Consider the following 17,532-nt stretch of genomic DNA (forward strand, 5'->3'; position numbering starts at 1 on the left):
TAGAATAAAATGGCTCATTCAGGGGTCCGACAATCCGCGGGGTTCGCGGAAACAGACGTGTAAACTTTAGTTCCTATCCAAACAATAGTCGTTTAATCCTGAGACTGTTGCAATTGCCGTGTCGAGTGCTTCAATACAACAGTGTAGTAACCCCACGCATACCTTTCTCACTGCAATTAAGTTTTATTTCGGATTTTATTTCGAATTTAGTTTATTTTCACAGCTGCCTCTGCTATTCCTGCTCTTCTCAGGTGTACCTAATGTAGTTTTACATCATTTGTAACGTGATGTATAACTTGTATAACAAATTGTAAATAACAACACGTTTATTCGTGTCCCTGCCCTCACTTTCCTCATGTTTTTTTCCGCGGGGGTGCTGCACAGAATTGCATTTAAGAATTGAACATTCTAAATGTGACGTCACGAGCTACCAAAGCAACCAAAGCAAATTCTCAAGCGAAGCTTCTCCAGCGAGGTCGCTCTTGGTGTACACGCAGCATTAGGGCAGACCAGCTTATTCACATGCATGGCTCCAGCAGTTTCTCTAGCTTCGCCAACTTCTCATATTCAGCACTTGTTGGGAGGGCCAGGTGGTGCTGCTGTTGAGATAGCGTTGTGTGCAGTGCGTCTCTGTTGCGCCACAAGCGCAGTATCCTCCCTGCGGCCACCATATTAGGAGCGCTGTCTGTTCCTACAGAGCAGATTTTGTCAACTATCCCCCACAGATTAGCGACCTCCATAAACTGCCTAGCACAGGCTTCTGCAAAGTGGCGTTCTTCTGTTTTAATCACACCTAACGGCAGACAAAGTACATCAGCCCACACCCGAGCTAAAATATCAAGGTAAAAGTCATCACAGTTTGCTTAGGCTACCTATTTTGACCCAGTTCCCAACCCAACTTTGAGAATAGATTAACTGCGATATTTTTTATATCGCCCGATAAGACTCTCAAATTATCGCAGCACGTTAACGCCGATAACGGCCCACCACTAGTGTTAATACAATGCCAAGGAGGAAAGACATCAGCAGTGATTTCAGAGAAGCAATAGTTGCTGCCCATCAATCTAAGAAGGGTCAGAGGACATTTTCAAAGAATTTAGAGTCCATTGTTTTACAGAGTGAAAGATTATTCACATGTGGAAAACATTCAATGCAATCTTCCTTGGAGTGGACGTTCCAGCAAGTTCACCACAAGATCAGACTGTGCAATGCTCAGAGAAACTGAAAAAAACTCAAGAGCTACACTTCAGACTTAAATTGGTTCTGCGAGCTATTCAAACATGTGATGTACTTAGTTTTTCACACACTGCTTCTGCTTTTTGACCTAGTTTTCGTGAAATAATGAGAAGGTGTTATTGGTCATGGGTAACTGTTCATATGAGGCTGTATTTACATGATTTTAAGACTTTGTAAGGACATGATGATTTCTTATAAATGCTTTTGAAATGTAAAACCTTAGATTTAAAGGACAGTGCACTTTGTTTTTCATATGACGGTTAGATAATTTATTTCTGGCTAAGTGTTTATAGAATACCAGCAATATCTTCATCCTTTCAACCAGTACCAGTCAGATCTTTCTCATGATATTTTGTGTTGCAACATGCACAGCATTTATTCTTTGCACAGTCTAGCACCATCTAAACATCAGAGTATCATGGCAGTGACACTGATGCGAGGCAGAATCCCATACTTGTAGCTCTTGAAGAAAGAAATAATCTTTCTCATCCACAATAGGAACCAAACTAAACAGCTTTATTTCCTTTTGTTCAGTTCACATCTAATGGAAAAGACAGACGCATTGATCAAATTGAAAAAGGAACCTTTTTTGACATTCTTAGTGGTTAACTTTTCCTCTTGAAACCTGTGTCCCTGCTGTTGAGAAACTCTCAATGGCATGATGCTGGCCACCATTAGGCTTCACCAAATGATGGAATTAGCAGGTGATACAACATCTGCTCTGTAAAGTCTGAAATTCTCCAGCAATAGACAAGTGAATGATCGTGTCCTTGACTGACTGGGCCTAGTTCAGCTCTTGATGACCACAGCTCTGTGCTAATGGCACCATGGTTACACTGAGACAATGGGCCAACCTGGCAGGAATAAGGCCCCTGTGATTTCAGCTCCAGTTGCCCCTTGTTTTTTAATGGAGCCTGGCAGCACATGATGGGAATGTGCCATCGGCACGGAAGACATGTAGGACAAACCTCGATTAGGTCTGAGGGTAACAGTGAAAGGACACAGATTGGAAAGGTGGATGTGCAATTTCCTGTTCGAAGTCCGTTTATAGATTTAATCCAACAATAGATATCAAACTAACACTAAGTGAGACACATACACAGAGAGAACCTGAATTGTTTACAGAAGTGATGTATTTTACAGCATGTGACGCATTCTACCCAAGAAACTGTAAATAGATGTACAGTGTAAGGTATATAGATAATGAATGTTTTAAAGTTATTTCAGCTTCTTTTAAATCAAAGAAGGGAAGTTTGCTCTTTGCTCTTTTAAACAAGACAAAGTGTTTCACATTTTTCTTTCACACCTAGTTCTGTGAACAACTGGCAGTGCAGGGTATGTCCTATACCCACTTATTTTTTAGTGAGCATTAAGTGCATGTACATTAAGTACACAACCTCTCCATGTCTGCCTCTCCTTACGTAGTGCTAGTTGCAGTCATTTTATGAAGTGGTTGGGTTTAGCTATGAGATAACGGTTGTAAGAATGTCATGTTGATGCTTACTCACTGATCACCAGCAGCATACGATCTGTGACAATCTGTAATCACGTCTGCTCATTTTTAGACTACATATGGCAGAATGGTCTTACTTGGTATTGTTTATAACATTCACCCCTTAGCTTAAAAACCCTCACTTAAAAAAATTCCTCTTCAGTTACCATTACACTGAATGTAACTGTCCGTTTAGGTAGACTAAGCAATGTTGGAATTTGAGAGTGATATTCAACTGAAAACCAAACCATTGGTCCATTTCTGTGGTTCTAAAAACCCTCAATTATCCATGAACCCACTGTAATCTGACCAAAGTGTGACTCAACTTAAAGCTGAAGGTTTTAGAAGCTTTACCATCAAAGTGGGAGAGCAGTCGAGCTGCTGGAAGTGAAGCTGTTTCGTTAACTAAGAATATTAATTAAACCAATGTTTTTCATACTCTAAAGTCTCTAGGTCTTTAAATCTCCTTATGAAATTGCGTAGTCCAACTAATTTTCCTTTCAAACCATCACACATATGTAATGAATCTTGGACTGGAGTTCAAAATGAGACAGGTTTCATTTAGTCATTGTCGTTTTTTTTGCCTTCACATAATGCCTTCAGATAATGCCTTTACACAGGATGCATCTGGTGAATTGGGACACAGCTATGTCTGTCATCTTGAACACATGCTTATGTTAGCATTAAGCTCAAAGCACTGATGTACCTTAATACAGCCGCAATATTACTCGTTATCTTTTCTACCTGAATGTTTTTACGCTTCTTATAAGCTTGTGACACAGAAAGGAGAGTGTTAGCTGTGCATCGTGTCAGCCAGAGACAGATATAACCTGGTCCTCTGCCATGTTGTAATCTCTCCTCTTAGTGATAACGACAAAGGGGCAGTTTGTTTTGTCAGAGCTCGTTGACCAGGAAACAGACATCTGTCTCTTGCCATTTATTCCCTGCTGCTTATCAAAATAATAAAGAAAAAGACAAAAGAGATAAGCAATCAAGTCAAGAAACCCAATTTAACTCGACATTTCAACTTAGCTTAGTTATTTAGAGATCTATCTGTAGAGCCTCATAGTCAAGGATGAATTAGCTGAGCACTGTCATGGAAAAGGGGACCTACTGTGACAAATGGGTGAAAGAATCAGATGTTGTCTTGTTAAGCCTGATTTTTACTCGGCGCAACCGCGCAACTGTTCTAGCTCGAGAACCATTAATGACGTCATCGAAAGCGCCAGCCCCTTCACAGTTCCTTCAGCTCATAAGCGCAGTTTGCGCCGAGTATGCGTCACATTTGCAGTTCTCTCCAGACCAGCGGGCGTCACTGTTGAGGAAACAAGCTGAAAAGCATACGAAGAAAGCATACACAATGCCACCTGTGGTGTCACGTCAGCAGAGGCTGGCACATCTGATGCGGAATGAATTTACTCTGGGTGTAGAACTGTATATGTATCTCAGAGCTAAGCGGCTGCGGCAAAAACAGAAGAGAAGGTGGAATGTTCGTCCTTTGCAACAAGACGAACTTTGTCAAACGTTGTCAAACGTTGTCCTTTGGGACAACGTTGTCCCAGTGTAAGTTCATAGACGTGTCGTACAGATGTTTGTAGAGGCGCACCCTCTCGGTCACCGCGGTCTCTGCAGTGTTCATGTTTCCTTTCTAGTCAGCTGTTTCCGGTTGAGCTCGCGCGAAGTCAGAAAAAAAGTTGTGTGCGCGACCTTGCGACGCGCGAGGATTTTTTAGCTTGCGACGGGGGGCGTGGCGGAATTTTGGGTCACGTGACCGTTTGCGCCATTTGCGACCAGCTAGTAAGAATGGGTCAAAGCGAGGTTGCGCCGAGTAAGAATCAGGCTTTAAACCTCACCTCCGGGCCCTCTGCAGTGCTACTCTTGCTCTGCAGGAGCCTCAATGAAATGAAATGAAAGTGGCCTCACTTTTAGTAGTGCTTTTTCCGTCTGCTGGATGTGTGTAGGGGGGGATTGTGACCAAGACACTTGAAACTGTCCCTAAAGGCTCGAACATGGTTGCTGCGTTTGCTCGCGCGAGCGGTGTTGATGACGTCACGAGTTCGTGCCCGCCATATATAGTGGCGTGAGTCGATGCGCCAGTAGTTACAATTTTCTCTGTCACAGAGGTGGCGCTGCTACGTGAAGGTTACCGCTACTCTACAACCACGAAAGTGGAGAAGAAAACAATGAAGAGCAGGAATACTGTCATTAATGATTCTGCTGCAGTATTCAGATAATTTTAATTTTTTAATTCAGTTAAAAGAGGTGATGGTCTCAAGCCCCCGGCATCACCACTTTTTGAGTCTCTGCCCTCTTCTTTGCCTTCACGTATCTGTCCCGTAGCTTCTTCCACACATTCTTACAGAACTCTCCCTCTTTCCCCAAAGTTCTGCTAATCTCTGTGCACCAGTTTTGGGAGTTTACGTGCTCCCTGTGCTGTTTCACTGCAGTTTCGTACAGCTGCCTGTACAAACGCACCTCCTCACTGAACCTGGTCTCACATCGGTCCATCCGGTTTTTCGTTGGTGGCGCCGCCAAGTTACAAAAATCGACTGGTGCACGACAACGCGCTGCGCCGTCTTTTCAAGGGAAGCGCCATGCCTGATACGTCATTTTGACGTCACGGTCCGCCACCGCCGTGACAGACGCGTCAACCATGCTAGCGCCTTAAGTGGGCTGAAAGACCCTCTCTTGGGCCAGTCAATTCAATTCAATTTCAATGCAATTTTATTTCAGCAGGATATAGGTCGATAATTAGCTAACACTTCTGGATCAAGAGTAGCTTTTTTTAAGTAAAGGTTTAATTACAGCAACCTTTAAAGTCTGAGGTACATATCCTGTAACAGTCTGGTTGGGATTTGGTCTAAAATACAAGTTGATGGTTAAGAAGAGACTATCGCTGTTGTTAGCTCAGCGAGATCAGCTGGACAGAAACGGTCTAAATACAAATCAGATACTTAAAATACTTCTAAAGATGCTGTACTTACTTACATACATCAGTAATAATGGTGGGAAGGATTTCATGAATCTTCTCTCTAATAGAAACAGTTGTATTGGTGAAGAAGCCCTCGCTTTACGAAGGGGCTTTCTTATATGTTATTAGACTATCTTTCCAGACTATTTGAGACTCTTCTAAATAAGCAGAACGCCATTTTCTTTCCAAGTTTCTTGCAGTCTGCTTAAAGCACGCAGCTGTGAATTATACCAAGGAGCATGCTTCTTCTGACTGATTGCCTTCATTGTCAGAGGGGACACCTGGTCCAATGTTGTACACATTGAAATTGTAGCACTGCCAGCAAATGTTGCACATGGCAGTGAAGAAAATTATAGTGGAATTCATTCTTAATTTCAATCCATGAAAGTCACAGAAACACTCTAAAGGTGTAGCTCATTCTGCCAGCTGTGTGCATTAATGTGAGTCAAGGAAATAAATTTTTTCAAGATCCCCTTTTGAGTTTAAATGATCAAAGCCCAGGAATAAACTGTGTAACACTGTGTAGTTCCAGATGACTAATGTGAAAGAATTGTGATAATTCTGATGGTGGATCTAAAACTGTGGTCTTACGCTGCACTCTGAGAGGTTAGTTTTTTGTAACATTCATAACAACCAAAAAAGGATGAAAGAAAATTCTTACTGTGCACAAAATGTGGTATGTTAGCCATCTCATAGTGTGCACTATGTCACTGCTGCTAAGCAACCGATAGGAACCCACACACACACATAAAAAACATAAACATTCAAAGTGTATAAAGTAAAATGTTGGTGAGTCCAACAAAGAGGAAGAGCGAGTTAAATAGTGACAAAAAGTAGTGAAAGATGACGTCTTACTTAAATTGATCAGATTCATGTTGCACACTTTGGCTTGAAGTAAACAGATAAGACAGATAAAGTATCTGTAGGTATCTTTGGATGTGATAAACTGTTTCAAGCTGTTTCTTTCAGCTTTTCATCCACTGAGACTGCTATGGTCAAATGGCCCACTCTTATCTGTCATCCTTTTGGGGGTTACTTTTATTTTTTATTCTAGGTTTAGCTGGGAGCAGGGATTTTGCGTGTAAATACTCAAAGGCATCTTCACACCATCTATCTCTACAAGAGTCAGCTAAGTAATCCACAAGTACCCAATGGTTTTCTTTGTGGCTCAAACATAAATCAATCATATTTAACTATAAATTTCCAATGGGAAACTAAATAACAAATAAATACCTTAAAAGAAGTTTGATCCAAACATGTTTCTACAGCTATGTTAGCTACATTGTCAGGTTAAGACAGGTTACTATACTTAAAACACAAATGCTACAGTCTGCTAAAGTTAGAGAACTTAAACCCTAATAACTGCTAAGATAAATGGAAATGTCTTTACCACTTCTGGCACGTGTCAAAGTGCGGTTGAGAGTCCCTTTGTGCCAGTGGTGGAGGACATTGTAATAAAAATGAACGCTTTTGGATGTTGTCGAAAATGAAAAGTTGATCATTGTCCCTAGCTGTCAAGAAATTTCACTTTGAAAAAAAATCCCCATCTCATAGCTGCACTAGATTAAATGTCAGTATGGGAGCACAAATGTATCAAATTTCATGGCACTTAACAATGTAAATTTAGATTTACTGATGGCATTTCTATATCAAAAGAAATTCTTTGAGGACCAAAGTCTGTATGATTCATCCACTGGGGAACAAGAACTTGCCATAGTGCCATTCCATGTAGTAGAAGTTATTTCAGTGAATAGATAAAAACTCAGACTTTAGCCTAGAGGAAAAGTCAGATGATCATCAGTCAATTGGAATATATCCACAAGGGAACTTGAACATTTAGTAGTTCATGGCTGAGTTTAAATGTCAGCTCACTGACATACTGGTGGTGGAGTCTCCAAGGTATCACTAAAGACATTATGATTCATCCTTAGGGGACCATTAAATGTCTGCCCAATAGCTGTAGAGTTATTTCAGTCTGGAGGTAAGTAGATGACTAGATGACGAGTGTCACAAATCACAGTTTTTTTCTTGAAAGATATTTCATAATCAGAGAAGTCCTTAAGTGTTGTATCCTCAGATTGGTAAGATGAAGTAACACCTACTGTGGAGAACTTGAGCTAACGTGAATAATGTTGTTCTGTCTGTAGGTTACTACAGAAAGTACCTACAGTTATGAGTAATGTTTAAAAAAAGAAGAAATATACTCTTTCGAGCAATAAAGAACTCAAAGGAAAGACGATGTACTCCACCGCCTTTATTAGAGAGCCAAGAAAAACATAATTGTGTTTGCTGAGACATTTTCCCCTGCCACCAAGGCAACGGTCTTTTCTCTGAGGCAGAGTTTTCAGGCAACATGCTGTTTCCTTCTGGCTCTTTCTTTTTTAGATGTTTTAACTCGTGAAAGGATCAAAGCGTGCTCACAGCTAGATGCTACCTACCTAACCTATTGATTTCTATTTGCCTCTTTCCATGGTCATAAATCTTCGGATGGGTTAAAGCTGAGTCAGAAGCTGTTAAACATGCACCGTATCATTATGTCTGTCCTAGACGAGACTCACCATTGAATACTGTGTTGACTTGCTCTCACCAAGTGTTGTCACTCTAAACAAGGCCAGGGCTCTCAACAGATTCGTGTTGTTTTGTAAAAATGCATATGTGTGTATCTCAGCAACACGACATGACACCGCACGTTGACGAAGTGTGTGATTGTGCGACTGTCCGACTGAGCTAATGTTTTTGACTGATTTTCTTCAAGGTTCCCAGTCCTGTGTGGGATGTTAATGGACTGGTGGCGCGTTAAGGCTGAAGGAGCATGGTAAAACACCAACCCTTACAGGTCTATGAGAAGCAGGTCTTGTTGTCCTTTGTCACTGGGATTTATGGTTGCCGTTGGAAACGCTACCAGCGTTCCCAAGACGACAGCTCCAAGGTAAGAAAATAACATCTCATCATTCATGATGCCAGCCAGGGAAAAAAAAGTCAGATTTAGCTGCTTAGTATACAATAAAAATGTAATTTAAGTGCCTCAAACCAAAAATTGGAACAGTGCAAATAAACGCATACATGTATGTTCATATGCAAATCCAAATACGAATTCCATTCGTACATAAGATAAAAAAAGGGAATGCAATGATTTCGCAAACAGATATCTTATCCACAACGTAGAAAACATTTCAAATGTGTACAAGCAAGACATTATATAATTTCATAAAAAGAATATTAGCTCAACTTGAATTTGATGGCAACAAAACATCTAAAAAAAGACTGGAAAATGAAGTGGAACCAAAGAGAAAAAGCTGGAGTAACATGTTGCAACTTATCAGCTTTATTGGCAACAGGTCAGTGATATGATTGGATATAAAAGGAGCAACATAGAGCAGCAGAGTCTCTATGAAGTAAAGATGGGTAGAGGTTCTGCAGCAATCTGCAAAAAAGAGCAGTATCTGTAGTCTGTGGTCCCTCAGGCAGCACTGCATTGAAAGTAGAAATAATTCTGTGATGGAAATCACTGCGTGGGCTCAGGAACACTTCCAGAAATCATTGTCTGTGAACACAGGTTACTCTGCCATCACCAAATTCAGGTTAAAGCTCTGTCATGCAAAGAAGAAGACATATGTGAACAGGATTTAGAGACGCCCCTGTCTTCTCTGTGCCAAAGTGAAAAGCTATTCTGTTGTCGAATCCCAGAATCCTTTATCAAGCGAGAATGGGACAACATTCCTCTCTCAAAGATCCAACATCTGGTCTCTTCAGTTCTCAGATGTTTACAGACGGTTGTTAGAAGAGGGGATGCTACACAGCGGTAAACACTGACCTGTCCCAGCCTTTTTGAGACCAGTGTCTGCCCTCAGAATACAGATGAGCTTGTTTTATTTTCATAAAGTAGGAAAATGTCTGACGGTTTAGCGGGAAAGAAAAATTAGATGAAAGTCTACATTAAATCTTTTTGAATTTCCATCAATTGATACCACAGTATTGCCTTTGCTGGTTCATTCATTCACCATACATTGAACACTACTCATTCAAAAAGGGATGCCGAGCATCAGCTAATAGATGGCGTGGATGTGAATGAAGTCTTCATAGATGTTTTTGGAATAGTTTTAACAGCATCACCTAAATACAGGGCTGTTTGAATTGTATTCTTACTTTCAAGTCAATCCTCAATCCCCCAAGGGGCACAACACTATTAGTAGAAGCAGAGGTTGCACTCTTGCCAAAATACATATTGTAATAAGAAGTACAAAGCTTTAATGAAATATTTCATTTTTTAACATAATTTAACACATTAAGATCTAAAGCAGCTGAGGAGGGATTCTTATCTCTGCCGCCATGTTTAATGTAGTTGAACATAGAAATACTGGAGGGTTTATGCAAAGAAAGCAGATTCTGAGGACAGTTGGAGGTCACTGCCTTGCGTTATAAACAGAATGAAACAGTCTGAAAATGACACGATACAATCCTGCTGAGGCTGCACTGAAACCTGATCGCACCTGAGGAATAAATGAACTATTTTCCTCTGAAGGCCTAAAAAGTAGGTCAGGCTTTGTGGAAAACAGCTACACAACAACCCCCTAATGTGCAATTACATGCAGTAATTGTAGCGTAGAGTTTCACGCATAGTTTTTTTCTTTAGGTGACAGCTATTGTTAAAAAATAACATTGTTTTTTTGACATATGGATTCTATATCTGCTTGAAGATTTTTGATTATAATAAAATTTAACTTTCCACTACATTTTATTTTGATAAAAGCTGCACTTTAATCAAATTTTCCAGTCTATTTGAATGGGTGGATGCCCATAAAAATGAATTATACCAGAGATTTTGCAACACACAACTAGGGGTGTGGATCTAATTGTGTGAATCTTGTTCACGCTGGTTAAAATTGACATGGCTGTCACACAGCTGCAGTTAATGAAGACAGAGTTAAAGTGTGTTACAGAGTTGAAGAGCCTTGGTAAGGGAGGCAACAAATAAAGATGGAAAATGAAACTGATTACACTGTAAAATTTGTTTTTCCTCTTCAGGCTTGTGCAAGATATGTACGAAAGTATTAGCTTCATTCCACTTTGGTCATCCATTTGGAATTTTTTCATTTTTCTTTTTAAACTACAATGGTCTAAAACAAATCCTTTAGACGTTGATGTGATCCCATTATTTTTTCTTTCTACATTCCTACAGGACCTCCAGACCAGGCCCTGGTAACTGGAGTAAATAATTTTTTCACAATACAGCAAAGTAACAGAATCGGTGCAGTGTTGGGATGTGTTAAGCAGAGCCAGACACCCAGCTGTGTTTGACACCCACTGAGAAGCCACAGCTCCTGCTGCTGGGTGTCTCCTTTATCACAAAGAGCCAGTGGTTCAGTCATAAATTAAGTTCATTTACTGAATGCGTAAGCTGGGAACTGTTGATGTTCTCATCCAGAGGGGAAAAATACAAGCTTACAGCTGCCTCCCTGCAGCTGCCTTCATGTTGTCCCACACTTGGTGCTTAAACATAAGCAAAGGCCAACATTCACAAAGAGAAACGGAGTCGGTTTCTGCTGCAGCATTTTTGTGGATGGTCAGTGATTTCATTTATGATGATCAGTATTCAGAACTTCTGCTACAATCACTTTAAATTGATAGTCATACATCTACAGTATAACAGACGCAGTTGTTTGAATCAGTGAATTAAGAGATCATGCAAAATTTATGTTTAAGATTCAAAGGGTCACTTGTAGTATAACGAATCCATAGAAAAATAATCACATGAGTTAATAGTTAGCTTTAGCCCTGTGAATCATTTTTCCATCCTTCAGCCTGTTGCGTTGATTTGACTGCATTGTTTTGAGTTGGTCTCGTTGTGCTTGTGGAAGTGGAAAATGTACTGATGAATGAGCGGGGCTGCTTTCATAGTAATATTAATAGTCATAATAATAATTGTATTATTTCTGCACAGATTTGGTTATTAATAAAACATTATTATTATTTTATCTCTTAATTTCAAGATAATAAAGCATAAAGCATCAAAATGGCAGCAAGTACATAGTGCACACAGGTGGTGGCCTACGTCGCCCCCAGCCGATCAAAAGGGAGTCGGGTTCAGATCCCCGAACCTGTAGGAGAAACTGAAAGAACAGCCTCACTCGAGGACTTGAGTCACACCTCATAAAGGAGAACTGTGACAGAATTGTGTTCATCACCATTTTCTTCAACAAGGTGATTTTCTCATCATGCCCCATTAGTCACCGCTTCGCTTTGACCTCACTAGTCACCCCCTGCCCGAAACTAGAGTCCAAATGTAACAAATAAATAGTCTGGAGGAGACGTACATGCAGACGGTCAAAGAAAAGAAATGTGTTTCAATTCAGACAAGAAATGGATGATAATTTTTCCGTAACACTTAATACTGGAATTCATTTTAGAGTCTTCAGTCCAAGACTCTTGAATTCAGGTGTTGAACCCTAAAAGTAGAAAATACTAAAGATGAATAATAATAATAATAAAAATTCATTGTCTAGGCTCCACATTTTGGAAATATTTGGACACAAGATTTAGCATTTTTGCCCATGGGGTAAATGCTGGTGCCTTGGGAGTAACTGTGGAGTCCATTAAAGTGACTCATATCTAGGACATCGCTTTCACTGGTGCCTGAGGTAAATTGACAACATGACTCTGGCTCAGTGCCTCGTAGCTATGTGAAGTTAGCTCCTGCTGCACTTAGCTCCAGGTAGCTGCCGGAGCAATTAGACATACCATCTCACACTTATACTACCACTGCTTCTGGCTTTTAATAGCCACATCAGGCTGGAAGATTTCCCTGATGCATTTCTATGGGCTTTTGCTATTGATTAATACGAAAGGTTTTCATTAAAAGCTGACAGTATGGACTCATGCTGACTCATGCTGTTTACCTGCACACACCTTTAACCCACGGGGGATAAACTCCCGACATTTAAAAAGGGATAAAATAGAATACCACCGAAGATGGCGATCATTTTCACATTAATTTTTCATGTACACTTTTCATCAGCAAAATGAGTATGAACTTATCACTATTGTTTTATAACCCCAAAAAACAGCATCGGTTTGAAATTTGTGTTTTTACATGGCAACCAGCATCATTTTACACAACTTCACTTCACCTCTTCAATGAATTTTTATCTTTTCTCTCTCATTTACAAAGTGATGTTAACCGTTTAATGTCATGTGTTGTTGGTATCTGCTAGTAAAGTAGAAAGTGACCGAAGTTCCCGATGAATAGTCTGAAGTGCTTTGAACCTCAAGGAAAGGAACTTCAGAGCTCCTTTAGCATAGGAAATACTGGATGCCATCCCATGATTCCTTATGGCTGCAACTTTCAAACCCACACTCAGATCCAGTCATAAAACTGAGTTATGTCTATAAATATGAGGACAGACGAGTAAGAGTGACAAGTAACTTTTGTACCTTTTCTTAACTTTCTTAGTTGCAAACCTTGATAGTTCAATCAAATTTTATTGAAAACTTATTATACTGATATGGCATCTATGATATAGCCTCCAGTTAACATTGCATTAGAAGAAATATCTAAAGTGCTTTTAGATTATTTTTAGTTTTCCAACAAAGTCAAGGAAAAGTAGCTTAGGATAAGATGATAAGAGGGGTTTTTTCTGACAGCAGCTCAGACTAATATTATGTGCAAATGTTTGCAGGTAAAGCTATGTGTGCCATCTAAACTTTAACCACTGTGGCTGCATCCTTACTATTGTTCTTAGCTACCTTGTCTTTTTTAACATCTTCTGTCTATTGCAGTTTGTTGGTAGAGTATTTTATCAGCTTTTATGTAGGTAAAACACACATACAACTTTCAAAGTGTATGCAGTGTTTAGGTATAGATCCTTCTTGACAACACATACATTTGTCCAGCGTAGGCTGTAGATCTTGACTTGTGGAGATTTCAGTTCAACACCACTTGCTATTCTTTTAAATTCTTGCAGTGCCACCAACCTGTAAGCAAAACACTTTGCTGGGCTTCCAAAGGCAGAACAAGATTATCTGTGTGATATATGTGTGGTAAATGTATGTACTTCCTCCAAATTTTTAAAAGAAAAAAGGATCTACCTCTGTGTTTGCTTATGCTGCAGAGCAAATGTGCATCCGAGGGAGCGTGTCCATGAACAACTTTAGTCTTCACAGCATACTCGAACAATCTCCTGACCACGGTTAGCTATTTCTGCTGCATATAGCCGGCCACTATGGTGGGTCAAGGTTTGTGCAGTGATCAGCCACATTAAAACTACTCTTAGTATGTTACCTGACCACTCAAGTTTCATTTAATTTTGATCAAAAGCATAAACATTACACACACTTTTAGGGATAACCCTTTTATTTGTACAAAGAAGTAAAAATGTATGAAAATCGGAGGCAAAAGGTAAAAGGAAAATTAATGCTATGGAAAATTAAGTAGCAAAGACAGTAAACAAGGAATTCAAACAAATGTTAACAAATAAGCAGTTGATACAGAAATTACCATTTTTTTTCATATTCTATCTGCATTTAGTTTTAATTTGTGTTCAATGGATTGTGGGCTTGGTAGTTTCTATCCTCCACACATAATCATCTACCTGCCTCTTATATAACCCTCTTGAAATGTTTAGTTCTGGCACGGTGTGGTGCAAAGCTGATCAATGCTCTGCAGGATCTGTTGACTTACCTATCATACTCTACACCTCCCCCTCACATGGCATTAGCTTCTAATCTTGTTAACTAACGAAGGGAAGAGTCCTTGAGCGCTGCACTGGCTCTCCTCTATACCTTTGCCACACATGTCAAGCCAGAAGACTGAAAAGTATATGGTTAATACCTGACAACATAAACACTTCTTTAAGTGATAGCAATCACAGCAGATGTACACTTACAGAAACATCCGGATTAGACTATGGTGTGCAAAAATTAAAAGTTCTTTTGGGACAAAATAATAGAAGATGTAGTTGACCTGCAGAAAGGTTGGTTAATGCATCTCAGAAATCCAAGTGAACAGTTAAGGTTTGAATTATTTATTTAGGTAATAGACTCTTTTGACTACTGCTGTCAAAAATTAGGTATTAGTGGGAATGCATTCTGAATAAATGGATGAATGGATGACCTTGTATTAACTGTTTTTGGCCTTGAGAGAGCAGCAAACAGCAGTGGCGCTTCATTTTGAAGCTACATTTTAAAATAAGTCTTTGCTCTCTTTTTAGCTCTGTTTTGGTCTCCACCAACCCTTCATAAACACATATGGTCCGTTCTCTGTAGAACTTTTCACTGTATTCAAAAGCTTGACAGTTAGAAAACTTGTCCACAGCTGCCTGGCAAGTAGTGCAATAGGTGGAACATAATAAAGTCCAGCCAGTCATGTGATGTACTCAAATTTAAGATACTTTTACTTCAGCATTTCCATTCTTGGCTACCTTATACTCCTCCTATATTTCTGAGGGACATGTCGCTCCTTACTGTCATGAGAAAAAGAATTCACACTGTCTTTCAGTTTTATTGTTTTTCATGTCAGTACAATGTAAATCAATCATCGGGTCCTAACAGTTTGGGAAATACAACCTTAGATGAACAACGACGCATAAGATATTACACGGCATTGTCATATATTAGCAATGATCTTAGAGAAGCAGTTTTTGCTGCCCATCAATATAGGAATTATTTTCAAAATAATTTGGAGTCCATCATGCCACAGTGAGAGAATGCGGGCAGTCTATGGCTTGTTTGGAAGGGTTGCAGGAGAAAGCCTCTTCTCTTTGAAAAGAACACGGCAGCACAGCTTAGGTTTGTAAAGTTACATCTGAGCAAACCACAAGACTTCTTGAACAATGTCCTTTGGACAGATGAGACCAAAGTGGAGATGTTTGGTCATAATGCACAGCAGCACAAACACCTCATACCAACTGTCCTGTACAGTGGGGGAGGGGTGATGTTTTGAGCTTGTTATGCAGCCACAGGACCTGGACACCTTGCAGTCAATGAGTCAATCGTGAACTGAAGCCAATTCCAGATCCCACTTTCCCAATGGCAGTTGGAACAAGCTCCAGCCTTGCGAGACCCTTATTAGGATCAAGCAGGAAAAAAAAAATGGATGGATAGATAGGGAAATTCTTCAGTGTCATATTTGTATTTTTACTTCAAAAAGTATAAAGTATAATTTCTTCACAAATGGTTCTGAAAACAACGTGTGTTCGAAAGATGCTAAAATCCAGCAAATATCTGATGGAAACTGCAGCTCCAGGTGGCATTTCTCTTGTGGTTTATGATTTTAAGTAACCCATTTTGTCTCATACAAAGAATTTTACTTAAAATCATGGTTGAATGTTTGTGTTTTTCTTTACAGTGGGAGTGTACATGGTTCGTCATCTTGTGTAGTTCTTTCCTCCTGCTTCTCTTTTGGGCCTATTTCTGGTTGGTGGCTCAAAATGATTTCAATGACTTCAACAGGTGAGTCTGATCAGCTAAAAGTTGTTTATGACCTGCATGCATGTTCAAAAAGGCTGGAACCTGTTTCAGAATCTCAGAAAGTACGTAGGACCAATAGCTTTTGTAAAATGGGTGTATGGTGTTACCATGATTCACAACTCTTATATCTTCATGCTTCAGGTTGGTATACAACCGTTCTGGGGAGTGGAAGGATGAGACAGTCTCCATCTTCACATCCACCACTGTGGGATTCAGCTACATCACATTCTTAATGGTAACAGGGTTTTCCAGACCTCCAATTGACTAGCATGTTGGTCAGTGGAGTTGCAACTCATTGAGTCTTGCTTCTTTTTCAGATTTTAGCACTTTTCCACATATCCTTGGGTCAGCAGCTCAATCTCTACTGGGTTCACAAGGTGTTGTAACATAATGTCTTTCTCGCCTTGTTAATAGTTTCATTGGATTTGTTCCACTCACACAAACAAAAACAATGTTTATTCTCAATTGTGTGTCATCTTTCTGCAGATCGGAGTGTTGGCTACACTGCTCACCACTATCTCTGGTATTGTCTCTATTGATGACATATGGGGAGATGAGTGGGACATCCTGTTTGTATCACTGCAGGTTGGTCTCCAATCATAATCAATTCGGCACAAATTGTCATCGACTAATTTCTCATTTTATTATGACATTTTATTTTTGTTCTGTGATTAGTTTTTTTCTAAAATGCAGCGGAACATTATGGCAGTGATTATACCTTAAAACAGACCGCTGAGGTTTGAATGTGACTTTCAGGGTTATGTCATTTCATAGTTCAGTTTTATTTGTAATTTGTTAATATCCGTTTAATCTTGTGTTTTCACAAATTTATAGGAATGTTTGGACATTTTAAGAAATATTTGAATTAACTTTCCAGATGAAAATTTGATTCAATGTCTCATGTCATTCTGATATCAAGAAACAGCACACAGCCCGTTAGTTTAAACAGCGGTGGGCATGCTGTATTTACACAATTCTAAGTCTTGATTGTTGTGAAACTGCTGCATGTTGTACTTACAATGTCAGAGCTACATTTTTAAATATGGCCACTGACTTCCTGGATTTGAATAAACTCTGTTCTTTTTTTAATCCACAGCCATATCAGCTGCAACTCCTGATCTAGTTTTTGTGCTATAAAATGTTAAAATGGATTTACCCTGTTACTTCAATCATGCCTTTTTGATCATCACAGGAATTTATGATATCATCATAATTGACTTTTATGCTATCAAAGTAAAACAAATCTGTGGATGTGTCTTTTGCTACCAGTCCACAGCCCCTTACCTGCATATTGGAGCCTTGATTACAGTCACAGCTATAAGCTGGTTGGTAGCTGGATATGTGGTGCGCAAAGAGAGATCCAGTAAGT

General features: G+C 39.6%; 1 protein-coding gene across 1 annotated transcript in view; it reads left to right on the forward strand.

Moving 5' to 3' along the window:
• The window catches only part of gdpd5a (glycerophosphodiester phosphodiesterase domain containing 5a), a 29,158-nt gene that overhangs the window by 2,223 nt on the left and 9,403 nt on the right, over nucleotides 1-17,532 (forward strand). The window contains exons 2-7 of the mRNA XM_075487213.1: nucleotides 8,455-8,628; nucleotides 16,042-16,145; nucleotides 16,305-16,398; nucleotides 16,481-16,540; nucleotides 16,650-16,748; nucleotides 17,433-17,526. Of these exons, the coding sequence (XP_075343328.1) occupies nucleotides 8,512-8,628; nucleotides 16,042-16,145; nucleotides 16,305-16,398; nucleotides 16,481-16,540; nucleotides 16,650-16,748; nucleotides 17,433-17,526 (568 nt within the window). The 5' untranslated portion in view covers nucleotides 8,455-8,511. The remainder of the gene's footprint in view (nucleotides 1-8,454; nucleotides 8,629-16,041; nucleotides 16,146-16,304; nucleotides 16,399-16,480; nucleotides 16,541-16,649; nucleotides 16,749-17,432; nucleotides 17,527-17,532) is intronic.

The sequence above is a fragment of the Odontesthes bonariensis genome, chromosome 16 (assembly GCF_027942865.1).
Source record: "Odontesthes bonariensis isolate fOdoBon6 chromosome 16, fOdoBon6.hap1, whole genome shotgun sequence".
Lineage (NCBI taxonomy): Eukaryota > Metazoa > Chordata > Actinopteri > Atheriniformes > Atherinopsidae > Odontesthes > Odontesthes bonariensis.